Source organism: Bubalus kerabau, chromosome 1 (genome assembly GCF_029407905.1).
Source record: "Bubalus kerabau isolate K-KA32 ecotype Philippines breed swamp buffalo chromosome 1, PCC_UOA_SB_1v2, whole genome shotgun sequence".
NCBI lineage: Eukaryota > Metazoa > Chordata > Mammalia > Artiodactyla > Bovidae > Bubalus > Bubalus kerabau.
The window spans coordinates 271038063-271051655 of NC_073624.1; the positions used below are offsets into that span (position 1 = coordinate 271038063).

The 13593-nt window shown below is 37.1% G+C and overlaps 1 protein-coding gene and 1 pseudogene across 1 annotated transcript in view; both read right to left on the reverse strand.

Moving 5' to 3' along the window:
• Positions 1 to 6121: 6121 nt before the first annotated feature.
• The window catches only part of SLCO6A1 (solute carrier organic anion transporter family member 6A1), a 106802-nt gene continuing 99330 nt past the window's right edge, over positions 6122 to 13593 (reverse strand). Inside the window, exons 14-15 of the mRNA XM_055554569.1 lie at positions 7959 to 8105; positions 6122 to 6174 (exon numbers count right to left, since the gene is read on the reverse strand). Coding sequence (XP_055410544.1) covers positions 6122 to 6174; positions 7959 to 8105 — 200 coding nt within the window. The remainder of the gene's footprint in view (positions 6175 to 7958; positions 8106 to 13593) is intronic.
• Positions 10426 to 11998, reverse strand: LOC129640318 (elongation factor 1-alpha 1-like; annotated as a pseudogene).

Here is a 13593-nt window from a genome sequence, read left to right on the forward strand (position 1 = left end):
TTTCAGGGTTTTTCTAATGAATTTGGCTTTTCACATAAGGTGGCCAAAGTATTGGCATTTCAGCTTCAGCATCAGTCCTTCCAATGAATATTCAGGACTGATTTCCTTTAGGATGGACTGGATGGATCTCCTTGCAGTCCAAGGGACTCCCAAGAGTTTTCTCCAACACCACATTTCAAAAACATCAATTCTTTGGCACTGTTTTCTTTATAGTCCAACTCTCACATCCATACATGACCACTGGAAAAACCATAGCTTTGACTATACGGACCTTTGTTGGCAAAGTCTCTGCTTTCTAATATGCTGTCTGGGTTTGTCCTAGTTTTTCTGCCAAGAAGCAAGTGTCTTCATTTCATGACCACAGTCACTGTCCACAGTGATTTTGGAGCCCAAGAAAATAAAATATGTCACTGTTTCCACTGTTTCCCCATCTATTTGCCATGAAGTGATGGAACCAGATGCCATGATTTTAGTTTTCTGAATGTTGAGTTTTAAGCCAGCTTTTTCACTCTCCTCTTTCACTTTCATCAAGAGGCTTTTAGTTCTTCTTCGCTTTTATGCCATAAGGGTGGTGTCATCTGCATATCTGAGGTTATTGATATTTCTCCCAGCAATCTTGATTTCATCTTGTGAGTCATCCAGCCCAGTGTTTCTCATGATGTACTCTGCATAGAAGTTAAATAATCAAGGTGACAATATACAGCCTTAATGTACCCCTTTCCCAAGTTTGAACCAGTCCATTGGTGGGAATACCAGACCACCTGATCTGCCTCTTGAGAAATTTGTATGCAGGTCAGGAAGCAACAGTTAGAACTGGACATGGAACAACAGACTGGTTCCACATAGGAAAAGGAGTTCGTCAAGGCTGTATATTGTCACCCTGTTTATTTAACTTATATGCAGAGAACATCATGAGAAACACTGGACTGGAAGAAACACAAGTTGGAATCAAGATTGCCGGGAGAAATATCAGTAACCTCAGATATGCAGATGACACCACCCTTATGGCAGAAAGTGAAGAGGAACTCAAAAGCCTCTTGATGAAAGTGAAAGTGGAGAGTGAAAAAGTTGGCTTAAAGCTCAACATTCAGAAAACAAAGATCATGGCATCCGGTCCCACCACTTCATGGGAAATAGATGGGGAAACAGTGAAAACAATGTCAGACTTTATTTTTCTGGGCTCCAAAATCACTACAGATGGTGACTGCAGCCATGAAATTAAAAGATGCTTACTCCTTGGAAGGAAAGTTATGACCAACCTAGATAGCATATTCAAAAGCAGAGACATTACTTTGCCAACAAAGGTCCGTCTAGTCAAGGCTATGGTTTTTCCAGTGGTCATGTATGGATGTGAGAGTTGGACTGTGAAGAAGGCTGAGCGCCGAAGAATTGATGACTTTGAACTGTGGTGTTGGAGAAGACTCTTGAGAGTCCCTTGGACTGCAAGGAGATCCAACCAGTCCATTCTGAAGGAGATCAGTCCTGGGATTTCTTTGGAAGGAATGAGGCTAAAGCTGAAACTCCAGTACTTTGGCCACCTCATGCAAAGAGTTGACTCATTGGAAAAGACCCTGATGCTGGGAGGGATTGGGGGCAGGAGGAGAAGGGGACGACAGAGGATGAGATGGCTGGATGGCATCGCTGACTCGATGGACGTGAGTCTCAGTGAACTCTGGGAGTTGGTGATGGACAGGGAGGCCTGGCGTGCTGCGATTCATGGGGTCGCAAAGAGTCGGACATGACTGAGCGACTGATCTGATCTGATCTGATTGTTCCATATACGGTTCTAACTGTTGCACTTTGACCTGCATACATTATTCTCAGCAGACAGGAAAGGTGGACTGGTATTCCCATCTCTAAGAATTTTTCACAGTTTGTTGTGATCCATATACAACCATAAATAATTATTGTATGTTATACACATTTACATACATAACTTGAAATTTGGCATTTTTGTTCATTTTATTTTTAAATATTCATTTTGACAGCTCCACCTCAGTTTCACCATTTAATAGCAATTGGTTTCCATTATAAAAATATCACATAATGCATTTATGTTATCTTACCAATTACAATTTTTATTGTTCCCCTATTTCCTCATACAAACCATTACTTCTATGAACATTTCTTAGCATGTCTCTTTCTGAACATATGTAAAGTTTTTCTAAGATTTATACTCCTAGGAATGGAATTTTTGGGTTACATGGTATATACACTTTCAACTTAGAACATAAAGCAAATAACTGTTCACAATGCTTCTACAGTTTCACACTTCCACCATATAGAAGTGTAAAAGTGAAAAAGAGAAAGTCTATTTGCCCAAATTCTCAACAAGAGATCTTGTTATGTTTTTTAAATTTTTAATTCTGATGCATACAAAATGACTCAATTTTCAATTATGATTTTCTCAGGGTATATGCCCAGGAGTGGGATTCCTGGGTCATATGGTAGTTCTATAGTGGTTGTATCAGTTTACATTCCTACCAACAGTGCAAGTGGGTTCCCTTTAAGATTTAATATTGTGTTGATGCCCATAATACCTAAAGCAATCTATAAATTTAATGCAATCCTTATCAGAATACCCATTATATTTTCCACAGAACTAGAACAGACAATCCTACAATTTATATGGAACCACAAAATGATCCAGAATAGCCAAAATAATCTTAAAAAAAATAACAAAACTGGAGGTATCATGTTCCGACTTCAGGCTATACCACAAAGATACAGTAATCAAAATCGCATGGGACTGACACAAAAGAGAAAGTACAACGGAACAGGATACGGAGCCCAGAATTAAGCCCAAACACTTACAAACAACTAGTCTATGACAAAGGAGGCATGTCATATAAAATGGATAAAAGATAGTCTCTTCATAAATGGTGCTGGGGAACCTTGCCATCAACACATAAAATTATGATATTCGAACATTTTCCCGCACCATATACAAAAATAAATTCAAATGAGTTAAAGACCTAAATGTAAGCCTCAAAACAAAACAAAAAAACTCCTAGAAGAAAACATGCAGAACACTCTTTGACATAAATCAAAGCAGTATTCTTTTGAGTCTGTCTCCTGAGGCCAAAGAAACAGAATCAAAAATAAGCTATTCCTACCTAATTAAATATGAAAGGTTTTTCACAGCAAAGAAAACCATTGACAGCCTACCAAGTGAGATAAATACTTCCAAATAATATGGCCAATAAGGGGTTGATATCCAAAATGTATAATCATTTCATATGACTCAATACCAAAAAACCAAACAACCCAATTAAAAAATGGGCACAAGACCTGAATACACATCTTTTCCAAAGAAGACATATGAGTGGCCAAAAGGCACATGAAAAGACACTCAGTATCACTAATCACCAGAGAAATGCAAATCAAAACCACAGTGAGATAGCACCTTGCATGTGTCAGAATGGCTATCATCAAAAAGTCTACAAATAACAAATGTTGGTGAGGGTGTGGATAAATGGGAACTCTAGAATGAAAATGGGAGCAGACCCTGGGAAGACAGTATGTTGGTTTCTCAGAAAAACTAAAAATAGAACTACCATGTAATTCAATAACTCTACTTGATATATATCCAAAGGAAAAAAACAAAAAAACAAATCACTAATTCAAAAAGATACCTTCACGCAGTGTTCACAGCAGTACTATTTACAACAACCAAGATACGGAAGCAGGGACTTCCCCGGTGGTGCAACATTAAGACTCTGAGCTTCCAATGAAGGGGGCCCGGGCTCAATCCCTGGCCAGGGAACAAGATCCTGAATGCCATAATAAATAAAAAATAAAATAACTATACTATTTTTTTTAAAGATATAGAAGCAAACTAGGTTTGTATCAACAGATAAACGGATAAAGTATATGTTTTTGCATGTATATACGTATATACCATGAGGGATCACTCAGACCTAAAAAAGAATTCTGTCATTTGCAAAAACATGAACAGACCTAGAGAATATTATGCTTAGTGAAATAAGTCCCAAAGAGAAAGACAACTATTTTATGTTATCACTTATATGGGATTTGAAACAAACCAAACACAATCTAAAGTCATAGAAAAAGGATCTGAGTTGATCAGGGGCAATTAAGACGGTCAAAGACGCAAACCTCCAGCCGTAAGATATAGAAGTACTGGGATATACACCACGTGATGACTACACTTAGCACTGTGTCACTGGGAGTTAGGAGGGAAGATCCTAAGAGTTCTCATCATGAGGAAAAAACATCGGCTCTTTCTGTTTTTCTTCCCTCCTTCCTCTTTCTTTCTTGTCTGTATTAGATGACGAATGTGACTGCGGTAGACTTACTGTGGTGATCACTATACCATACGTGTGACTCAGGGCATCACACTGTACACCTTAACCTTACACAGTGTGCGCTGTGCCCGGCTGTGTCTGACTCTTTGTGATCCCCTGGACTATTGCCTGCCAGGCTCCTCTGGTCATGGCATTTTCCAGGCAAGAATACTGGAGTGGGTTGCCATTTCCTACTGCAGGCCATCTCTTGTGTTTCCTGCACTGGCAGGCAATTTCTTTACCACTGTGCCACCTGGAGCCCAACCTTATACAGTACTGTGTGTCAATTATATCTTAAAGCTGGGGGGAAAGGGGGAATAAACTCTTAGTGCTGAAAAAGGAAAATGTTCTGTTAATAAACCAAACCTTGATGCTTTTCTAGACTATATGTGTAAGGTTAAATGCTAAATGTTAAATCAAGAAAGCATCAATCTAGTTTACATAAGAATCCAGAGAAGAAAAAGATTGAAGAGACAGGATAGTCATAGGTATTAAGACTTTGGTGAAAATGCAACTTAAAGAGCACAAATAAACTCATCAATTCTAAAACATAAGCACTCTGCTGTAACACCAGGTATTGTTGTTTAGTCACTAAGTTGTGTCCAACTCTTTTGATCCCATGGACTGTAGCCTGCCAGGTTCCTCTGTCCATGGGATTTCCCAGGCACGAATACTGGAGTGGCTTGCCATTCCCTTCTGCAGGGATAGAACCCTTGTCTCTTGCATCTCCTGTATTGGCAGGTGGCTCCTTTACCACTGAGTCACTAGGGAAGCCCAGTATTAAGTAGGCTTTGCTTAAAAATGTCCCTTCAGGCAAAATCAAGCACCCAAAATAATTAGGCTGATGCAGAAAATACTGTAGAGGTGAACCATTCAAAAACCTATGCAACTTTGTAACCACAGTCCTAACAAAAATAATCACAATCTTAATGAATTTTAGCTTAGCTAAATCTCTCTAGCATTTTCACCCAGCAATCAGCAATTTTCACACAGTCAATCAGTTCTTTAAGTTTTAAGGCTGGGGCTCACCTCCCTCCTTTGAGAAGTAGTTCCTTGAGGGCACCAACTGTCAATAGAAAACTGCTTCATCAAAAATTTAAATTTAAAATCTGATATTTAAAAATGCCTTTGCAGCTTCTTCATCTGCAGTTGCAGCTTCACTGGATACATTAACACTCTAGAATGTGTACTGATCCTTGATAGCATTAAAATACTCAAAACTGATTACAAAGAAAAGTATTTTAATAGGATTTTTAGCTGGCCTTTTTCCTTAAGACTAAGGTTTTCTCATTAACATTGAGAAGCTTCCACTGATTGTTTTAAAAGCTGCTAAAGTGGTGTTAACCAGTGACTTTGGGGTTATATTTTCTCTATCAATCCTCTGTGAACTAGTTTGCGGCATAGAAACACACGTTCTATTGTAGCAGAATATTATATGCAAATTGAAGTCAACACTACTGTCCAAATTGTTATAATCTTTACTATACTTTTACTCTACTTACACAAAAAATACATATATAGATATTTACACATAAACACAGAAACATACTACAAGTTCCTTCAAAATGGATCAGAATATTATTATCTTATTTCCTCATTGCATAAATTTTCAAATAATATTTTTAGACAATAGAATATAAAGAAAGTATATAAATACCCTACAAGTATTAACCTCTAATTCTAGGAAAACCTATACTGTACATTGGTGTTTAAAATCCTACATATATTAAAAACATAAGAGAAACACTTTATAAGAATGTACTTTATTATGAAAATACAAATCACCACAGATTACATTTCTACTACTTTTGCAATCACATGTGATTTTCCTTTTCTGAATGTAGCACAGCAACAGATCTTGTAGAATCTTTAAAGGAAAAACTTCTGTTTTCACATTCTGATCCTCAGATATTCTACTATCCTGCTGGTTCAAACAGAGAACAGTCAAGTTTCACATAAAGGCAAGTTTATAGATTTTCATAAATGCATGTTACAGCTAGGTAGAAAAACGTATAGGAAGATATGAACACTCCCTGCTTCACATTTCCTTCTGCCAACCAAGACCATGAATAGGGCCATGTCTGCCCTTACACACAGGGTCACTGACTAATATGAATAACCAAGGAGAAATTTTGTGAGTTGTTCATTCTCCCAAGAGAACAAAAGAAACATTGTAGAGAAGCTTTTGTTTCATAGCAATTTTATTTTTTAATAGTTGGAAAATTGCTTTATGATTTGGATAGGTATTAAATCATGTATGAAATAATTATATCAACATTTTTCTATTGAAACACATTTAAGCTTAAGAAAAACTCCACAAATGGCACGTTTTCTGCATTCAGATTTGAACATTTCTTTAAGTGAAATGATTATGATTAATCATAAAATTAAATATAAAAACACAAAAATGGATATCAACTGAGGTATCAGTAGTCTTTACCAATAAAATTCAAGTCAAGAAATTAAGTGAAACAGAGAAGTATATGATCATATTGAATTTCATGTCTACTAATAGTAAAGAAGCATGAAAATATGTATTGTAAACTGGCCAATTGACTGTTTGGATAAATTTTCTGAGAAAACCTTTCCATTACCAAATAAAGGAAAAATGCTAATTTTTAAATAGTTTGACATGTCTCCTTTTGGAGAGCAAATATAACTTTCATGTAAATATTTATTATATGAACTGGATTGGCACATCTAGTCTTATTTTGAAAATTATTTATAAATATGCACAGCCCAGAGGAAAAGTAGCAAGAATAAACTACATGAAACCTAAATAATTCTACATAAAAAAATGAACGTGGTGGTTGTTCAGTTGTGTCTGACTCTTTGCAACCCCATGGAGTGTAGCCCTCCAGACTTCTTTGTCCATGGAATTCTCTAGGCAAGATTCCTGGAGGGGGTTGCCATTTCCTTCTCAACGGGATGTTCCCAACCCAGGGATTGAACTGGGGTCTTATTTCTGGGAAAGACTGAGGGCAGGAGAAGGGGACGACAGAGGACAAGATGGTTGGATGACATCACCGACTCAGTGGACGTGAGTTTGAGCAAGCTCCGGGAGATGGTGAAGGACAGGGAAGCCTGGCGTGCTGCAGTCTACGGGGTCGCAGTGTCAGACATGATTTAGAGACTGAACAGCTCCCTCATTGCAGGCAGATGACTTACCATTTGAGCCACCAGGGAAGCCCAATCCTACATAACCAAAGACCAATAAGGAATATATAAGACATCACTGCAGTTACAATTAACTTATGTGTATTTTCTACTTTCACTTCATCTTTTTCTTTCAGAGTATGACCTTTCTATTGAAAGTATTAAATATGTGTGATATCTTTTAAAAGTGCAAAACACAGACTATATTATTATTTTATACTCAAAATAATAAAACTTATAAGATCACATGAACTTATTAAACATGTAGTTATATTAAATTATTTTAAATTTTATTTTATTTTTTTTAATTTTATTTTATTTTTAAACTATACATAACTGTATTAGTTTTGCCAAATATCAAAATGAATCCACCACAGGTATACATGTGTTCCCCATCCTGAACCCTCCTCCCTCCTCCCTCCCCATTCCATCCATTAAATTTTATTAATATCCAATAATATCCCATTGATAGATTGACAATTGTGTAATTCTTACATAATGTTGATTCTTCTCTTTCATTTTTTTTAACTCTTGGATTCTTCACAACTGTAGCCAAGACATCACTATTTTCCTGTGGTAGATTTCTATATAGGCTCAATGCAACAGCATTAAAGAAAATAGTAGCTACTTTGCAAGTAAAACCTGAATTTGAAAAAAAAAAATACAATCATCAGATGCATCAATTTATGTAGAGCAAAATGTTTATGGAAAGAAAGATATTTACCAAAGAAAAGGTGAACATATTTCATCTCTAAAGTTACCAATTTTCCAATTGTAGAATGTAATTAATGTCGTAAACTTATATCAAGTTACTTAAAGGAAAATTTGTTTAAATGTTTGTAAAACTTTTTAGATTTCTTAAATGTATAACCCAAGAAAAATGCAAAGTATATTACTATTTCACAGAATGTATTAACTCTAAAACATAAAAATACATTTCTACTTTCAAAACTAATTATCAGTGGAAACTGGAAACTTTTAAAGTCACTTCATGCAACTTTACTCTTTTTTGAAATATATATAATTTTCTGAATGCCAACAGAAACATTTTAGAAAAACGAATTGACTATGTTTAAGTTTTTAAATTCATTTTCATTTTTCAAGTTTCAGAAAGGTATAGGCATTATATCAAAGTACTTGAAATTTGGATGCAAATAACCCTGTTAAAGTAAAAAATATTTTATAGCAACAATATCAATTATAGTGGTTTCAAAGATAAAATAGGAAACATTTAATGAGTCTATATCATTTGTAATGATACATTTCAAACATTTATTTATAACAGCCAAACAGGGCAAACAGCCCAAATATCCATTAATATGAGCATAAATAAACTATAGCATATTCAAAAATGAAATGGTATTCAGAAATTTTTAAAAAGCACAAACTACTGCATAAAGTAACATGGATGAATCTCCCCAAAGTGTAACATTAAGCAAGGCAGGTGAAATCTGCCCCGCCCCCAGCATATATTCTATGCCATTTGCATAATTTGTAGAACAGGCTAAACCAAGGTATTGTAATAGAAATATGAAAATGGCTTATCTGTGCAGAAGGAAAATTGACTCAAAAAGGGCGTGGATAAATTTCTATAGTTGTTTTGGATGCAGCTTGCACAGGTGCACCCAATTATCAAAAACCATGACATGGAATACCCAAGACATTACCATATGAACACCTGTGTTAATTGTAGGTGAACTGAACCTTATTTTTTTAAAAAACAGTACCACTTGATACATTTTTCACAAACTAAATAGCGTGACCAGCATTTGGATGAAGAAAATTAAGCATTGCCTACACACCAGAAACCCTTCTCATATTTCCTCAAAGTCACTGATGACAAAAGTTTAATCTTATTTGCTTTGGAAGAATATTTATAGCAGGTTAAAATTCTGTAAGTGGAGTCATACAATGCATATTCATTTGCGTCTAGTTTCTTTCCTGCAACATTATGTTTATGTGATTCATATTTTATGAAGTTGTGTGCTTTTACATTTCACTGTTTCATAATATTCCATTGTTGATGTTATCACAATTTATCCATTCCATTGTTTTATGAATATGTATAACCTTTCTATTGAAAGTATTAAATATGTGTGATATTTAGCTTCCAGCATCTAAGCCTCACATTTTAGATTAACTCAGTTCAGTTCAGTTCAGTCGCTCAGTCGTGTCCGACTCTTTGCGACCCCATGAATCGCAGCACGCCAGGCCTTCCTGTTCATCACCAACTCCCGGAGTTCACTCAGACTCATGTCCACTGAGTCAGTGATGCCATCCAGCCATCTCATCCTCTGTCTCCCCTTCTCTTCCTGCCCCCAATCCCTCCCAGCATCAGGGTCTTTTCCAATGAGTCAACTCTTCGCATGAGGTGGCCAAAGTACTAGAGTTTCATCATTCCTTCCAAAGAAATCCCTGGCACTCTCGGCCGCCGCCCCTGACCTTGGACGTGGAGTAGCTCCTCTCTGCGACTTAGATTAACTACTTAATAATATTATAAATGTGAATGCACAGCCTGATAACTGGGAATCTAAATGACATAGATTTACTTATTATTTATGTAACCATACAAAATTTTATATGCAACAGGAGCTTTTACACTGTAGAATCTGACCTTACAAACTAGCTTACATATAAAACATAGTTACTCTTTACTCATCTGTCCTAACCTAGAAAGTGTTGCACCAATGCTTTTTAAGATGTTCTTAAAACAGATGAGTTCTCAACACAAGCTTAACAAATCTGAAGCACCACCCTAGAAATACAAACCCATGAATAGAAAAATTGTTTTACCAGAAACAGGGTATGAGCACCTCTTCCCAAAGTAGTTACAGGGAGTTACAGTGTTGACCCAAAGAAGACACTGGTTTCTCATTAAGCTTTTTATTAATGGGTCTCAAATTCTGTGACAGATTTTTGGTCAAGTTGTTTTCATTAAAAAGTACTGATTTTAAGAACTAATAACTTAAACTGCCACACACAAAACATATGGTCCACAAAACATTCTCCTTTCCTTCTGAAGGTTTTACAATGCATTGTTATCATTAACCAGTCTTTTGCTATTAAACATAAATGGTCAATTGAGACAAACAGTTCTGAGACCGTTCTTCCACCACTATTAAGACTTGGGGTGGCAGGTATTGGGGATAATATTCATTTAGCCTTCTGAGCTTTCTGGGCAGACTTGGTGACCTTGCCAGCTCCAGCTGCCTTCTTGCCCACTGCTTTGATGACATCCACAGCGACCGTCTGTCTCATGTCACGCACAGCAAAACGGCCCAGGGGAGGAGAGTCAGAGAAGCTCTCGACACACATGGGCTTGCTGGGAACCATATCAACGACGGCAGCATCGCCGGATTTCAAGGATTTAGGACCATCTTCCAGCTTTTTCCAGAACAGCAATCAATCTTCCCCTTCAGCTCAGCAAACTTGTAAGCAAAGTGAGCTCTGTGACAGTCCAGCACAGGTGCATATCCTGCACTGATCTGGCCTGGATGGTTCAAAATAATCAGCTGGGCTGTGAAGCCAGAAGCTTCCATTGGTGGGTCATTTTTGCTGTCACCAGCCATGTTGCCATGACGAACGTCTTTGACAGACACATCATTGGCATGGAAGCCCACATTGTCCCCAGGAAGGGCTTCACTCAGTGCTTCATGGTGCATTTCTGCAGACTTCACTTCAGTCATTACATTGCCTGGAACAGAGGTGACCCCCATGCCAGGTTGGAGAACATCAGTCTCCACACGACCCACAGGGACAGTACCAATACCACCAACTTTATAGACATCCTGGAGGGGCAAATGCAAGAGTCTGTCTGTTGGGTGAGTTGGTGGCAGGATGCAATCCAGAGCTTCACACAGGGTGGGTCCATGGGCATTGCCATCCTTACAGGTGACTTTCCATCCCTTGAACCATGATTGCTGTTAGCACTTGGCTCCAGCATGTTGTCACCATTCCAGCCAGGAACTGGCACAAAAGCTACTGTGTCGGGACTATAGCCAATTTTCTTAATGTAGGCGCTGACTTCCTTAACAATTTCCTCATATCTCTTCTGGCTGTAAGGTGGCTCCATGGAACCCATTTTAACTCCAACAATTAGTTGTTTCACACCCAGAGTGCAGGCCAGAAGGGCATGCTCATGCCCACTCTTGGAGATGCCAGCCTCAAATTCACCAGCACCAGCAGCAACAGTCAGGACAGCACAGTCAGCCTGGGAGGTGCCTGTAATCACATTTTTGATGAAGTCTCTGTGTCCGGGGGCATCAATGATGGTAACACAGAACTTGCTGGTCTCAGATTTCCACAGGGAGATAGCAATGGTGATACTATGCACGTTCAGCTTTCAGTTTGTCCAAGACCCAGGCGTTCTTGAAGGAGCCCTTCCACCTCGGCAGCCTCCTTCTCGAACTTTTCCACTGTTCTCTTGTCAATCCTGCCACATTTGTAGACCAGATGGCCAGTCGTGGTAGACCTCCCTGAATCTACGTGCCCAATGAAGACATAACAATGTCGATGTGGGTCTTTTCCTTTTCCATTTTTGGTCAGGTCTAATGGCAGTTTTCAAGACACTTGTGTCCTGGAGGCAAACCCGTTGTGAAAGTATTTTATGACTCTTTGATTATCCACTTTTCTAAAGAGTTCTTTCCAGCGTTTTGTTCACTTTTCTATTAAGTTATATATCCTCTATTTATTGTTGTTCTGTGGGGTTTTTTTTAAAAAGTATCTTGGACATTAGTTCTTTTTCACCTTTTTACTTTTCCACTGTCTTCTAACATTGTGGTTATCTTTTCTGTCTCTCAGTTGTTTCTTTGGATGATCAAATTTTATTAATTTTATAGCTTGTGCTTTTTGTATCCTTCTTTATGCAGTCTTTTCCTACTTCAAGGTTGTGAATATATTCTACTGTTAATCTCTCACACTTGCTTCAGGGCATCTAGAAATGATTTTTGTGTATAACGTAAGGGAGGGATCAAGATACATTTTTTCAGATATGGAGATATAAAGTAATCTATTACCCTTTAGTTAAAAGACCACCTTTTTACCCGCCTAGTGTCTCCTTTGTCATTATCAGATGAGTGTGCAAGTGTGGGTTTACTTCTGGGTTCTCTACTCTGTTCTATTGGTTAATGTGCCAACACTCGCACCCTTTTGTATTGATTATTACAAGTTGATAGTAGGTTTTGTTATCTGGTGGCATATACCTTTCAATTTTGTTTCTTCTTTAAGATTTTCTGGATAGATCTTAGCGCTTTGGCTTCCCATATGAATTTCAATTCCCTTGACAATTAAAAAATTTCCTTCTGGGATTCTGTGACCACACCAAGGCTATAAATTAATTTAGGAGAGGTGGTATTTTTAAATCTTCTTATCTGTAATCATGATACATTTTTTTCATTTATTTAGGTTATGATTTCCCTCAAATAAATTTTATATTTATCTGTGTAGAGGTTTTATACAACTTGCAAGAAATTTTTTCTTGGTACTTGATTTTTAAATGTTACTGTATTTTTTAGATTATTTCTGTATTTGGTTGTGCACATGATTTCTGTGTATTGATTGTATACTAAGCATCTTTACTAAATTCATGTATTAATTCTAATATGCTGTGTTTCTTAATTTGAGTGCTAATGATACATACGCTCACTTTATAAAAATGTGTTCAGCTATACATTTATAATATGTGCTCTTTCTTTATATTTTCTATAAAAATTTTACCAAAAAACTCAAACTTGATGAAGTTGGTTGATGAATTTCCTTGCTACCAAAGAGAACCGACAGATTGATAAAATACATTTTTCCTAACTTTTTTGAGTGATAAAACTTTTGAGGATTTGATGAATGCCACACTCTTCCTCTATAGCAGATTCACGACTGTACAAACAGAATTTTAGGATTTCAAAAATACACAAAGTTTAACGTGGGCTCCCAGCGTTCCTGGATCCCTCTTGAATAAGTTTTGCCCTAGAACAGTGGCGTGCATAGAACTTTCTGTGACGATAGCAGTGTTCTACATCTGCACTGTCCTACAGAGGCACTGGATGTTTAATTGCATTAGATTAACAGAAAACAACTTTATATGTGATGCAGCATTTCAAATACTTACATAAATTCCATAGTAATTTAGTTTCTA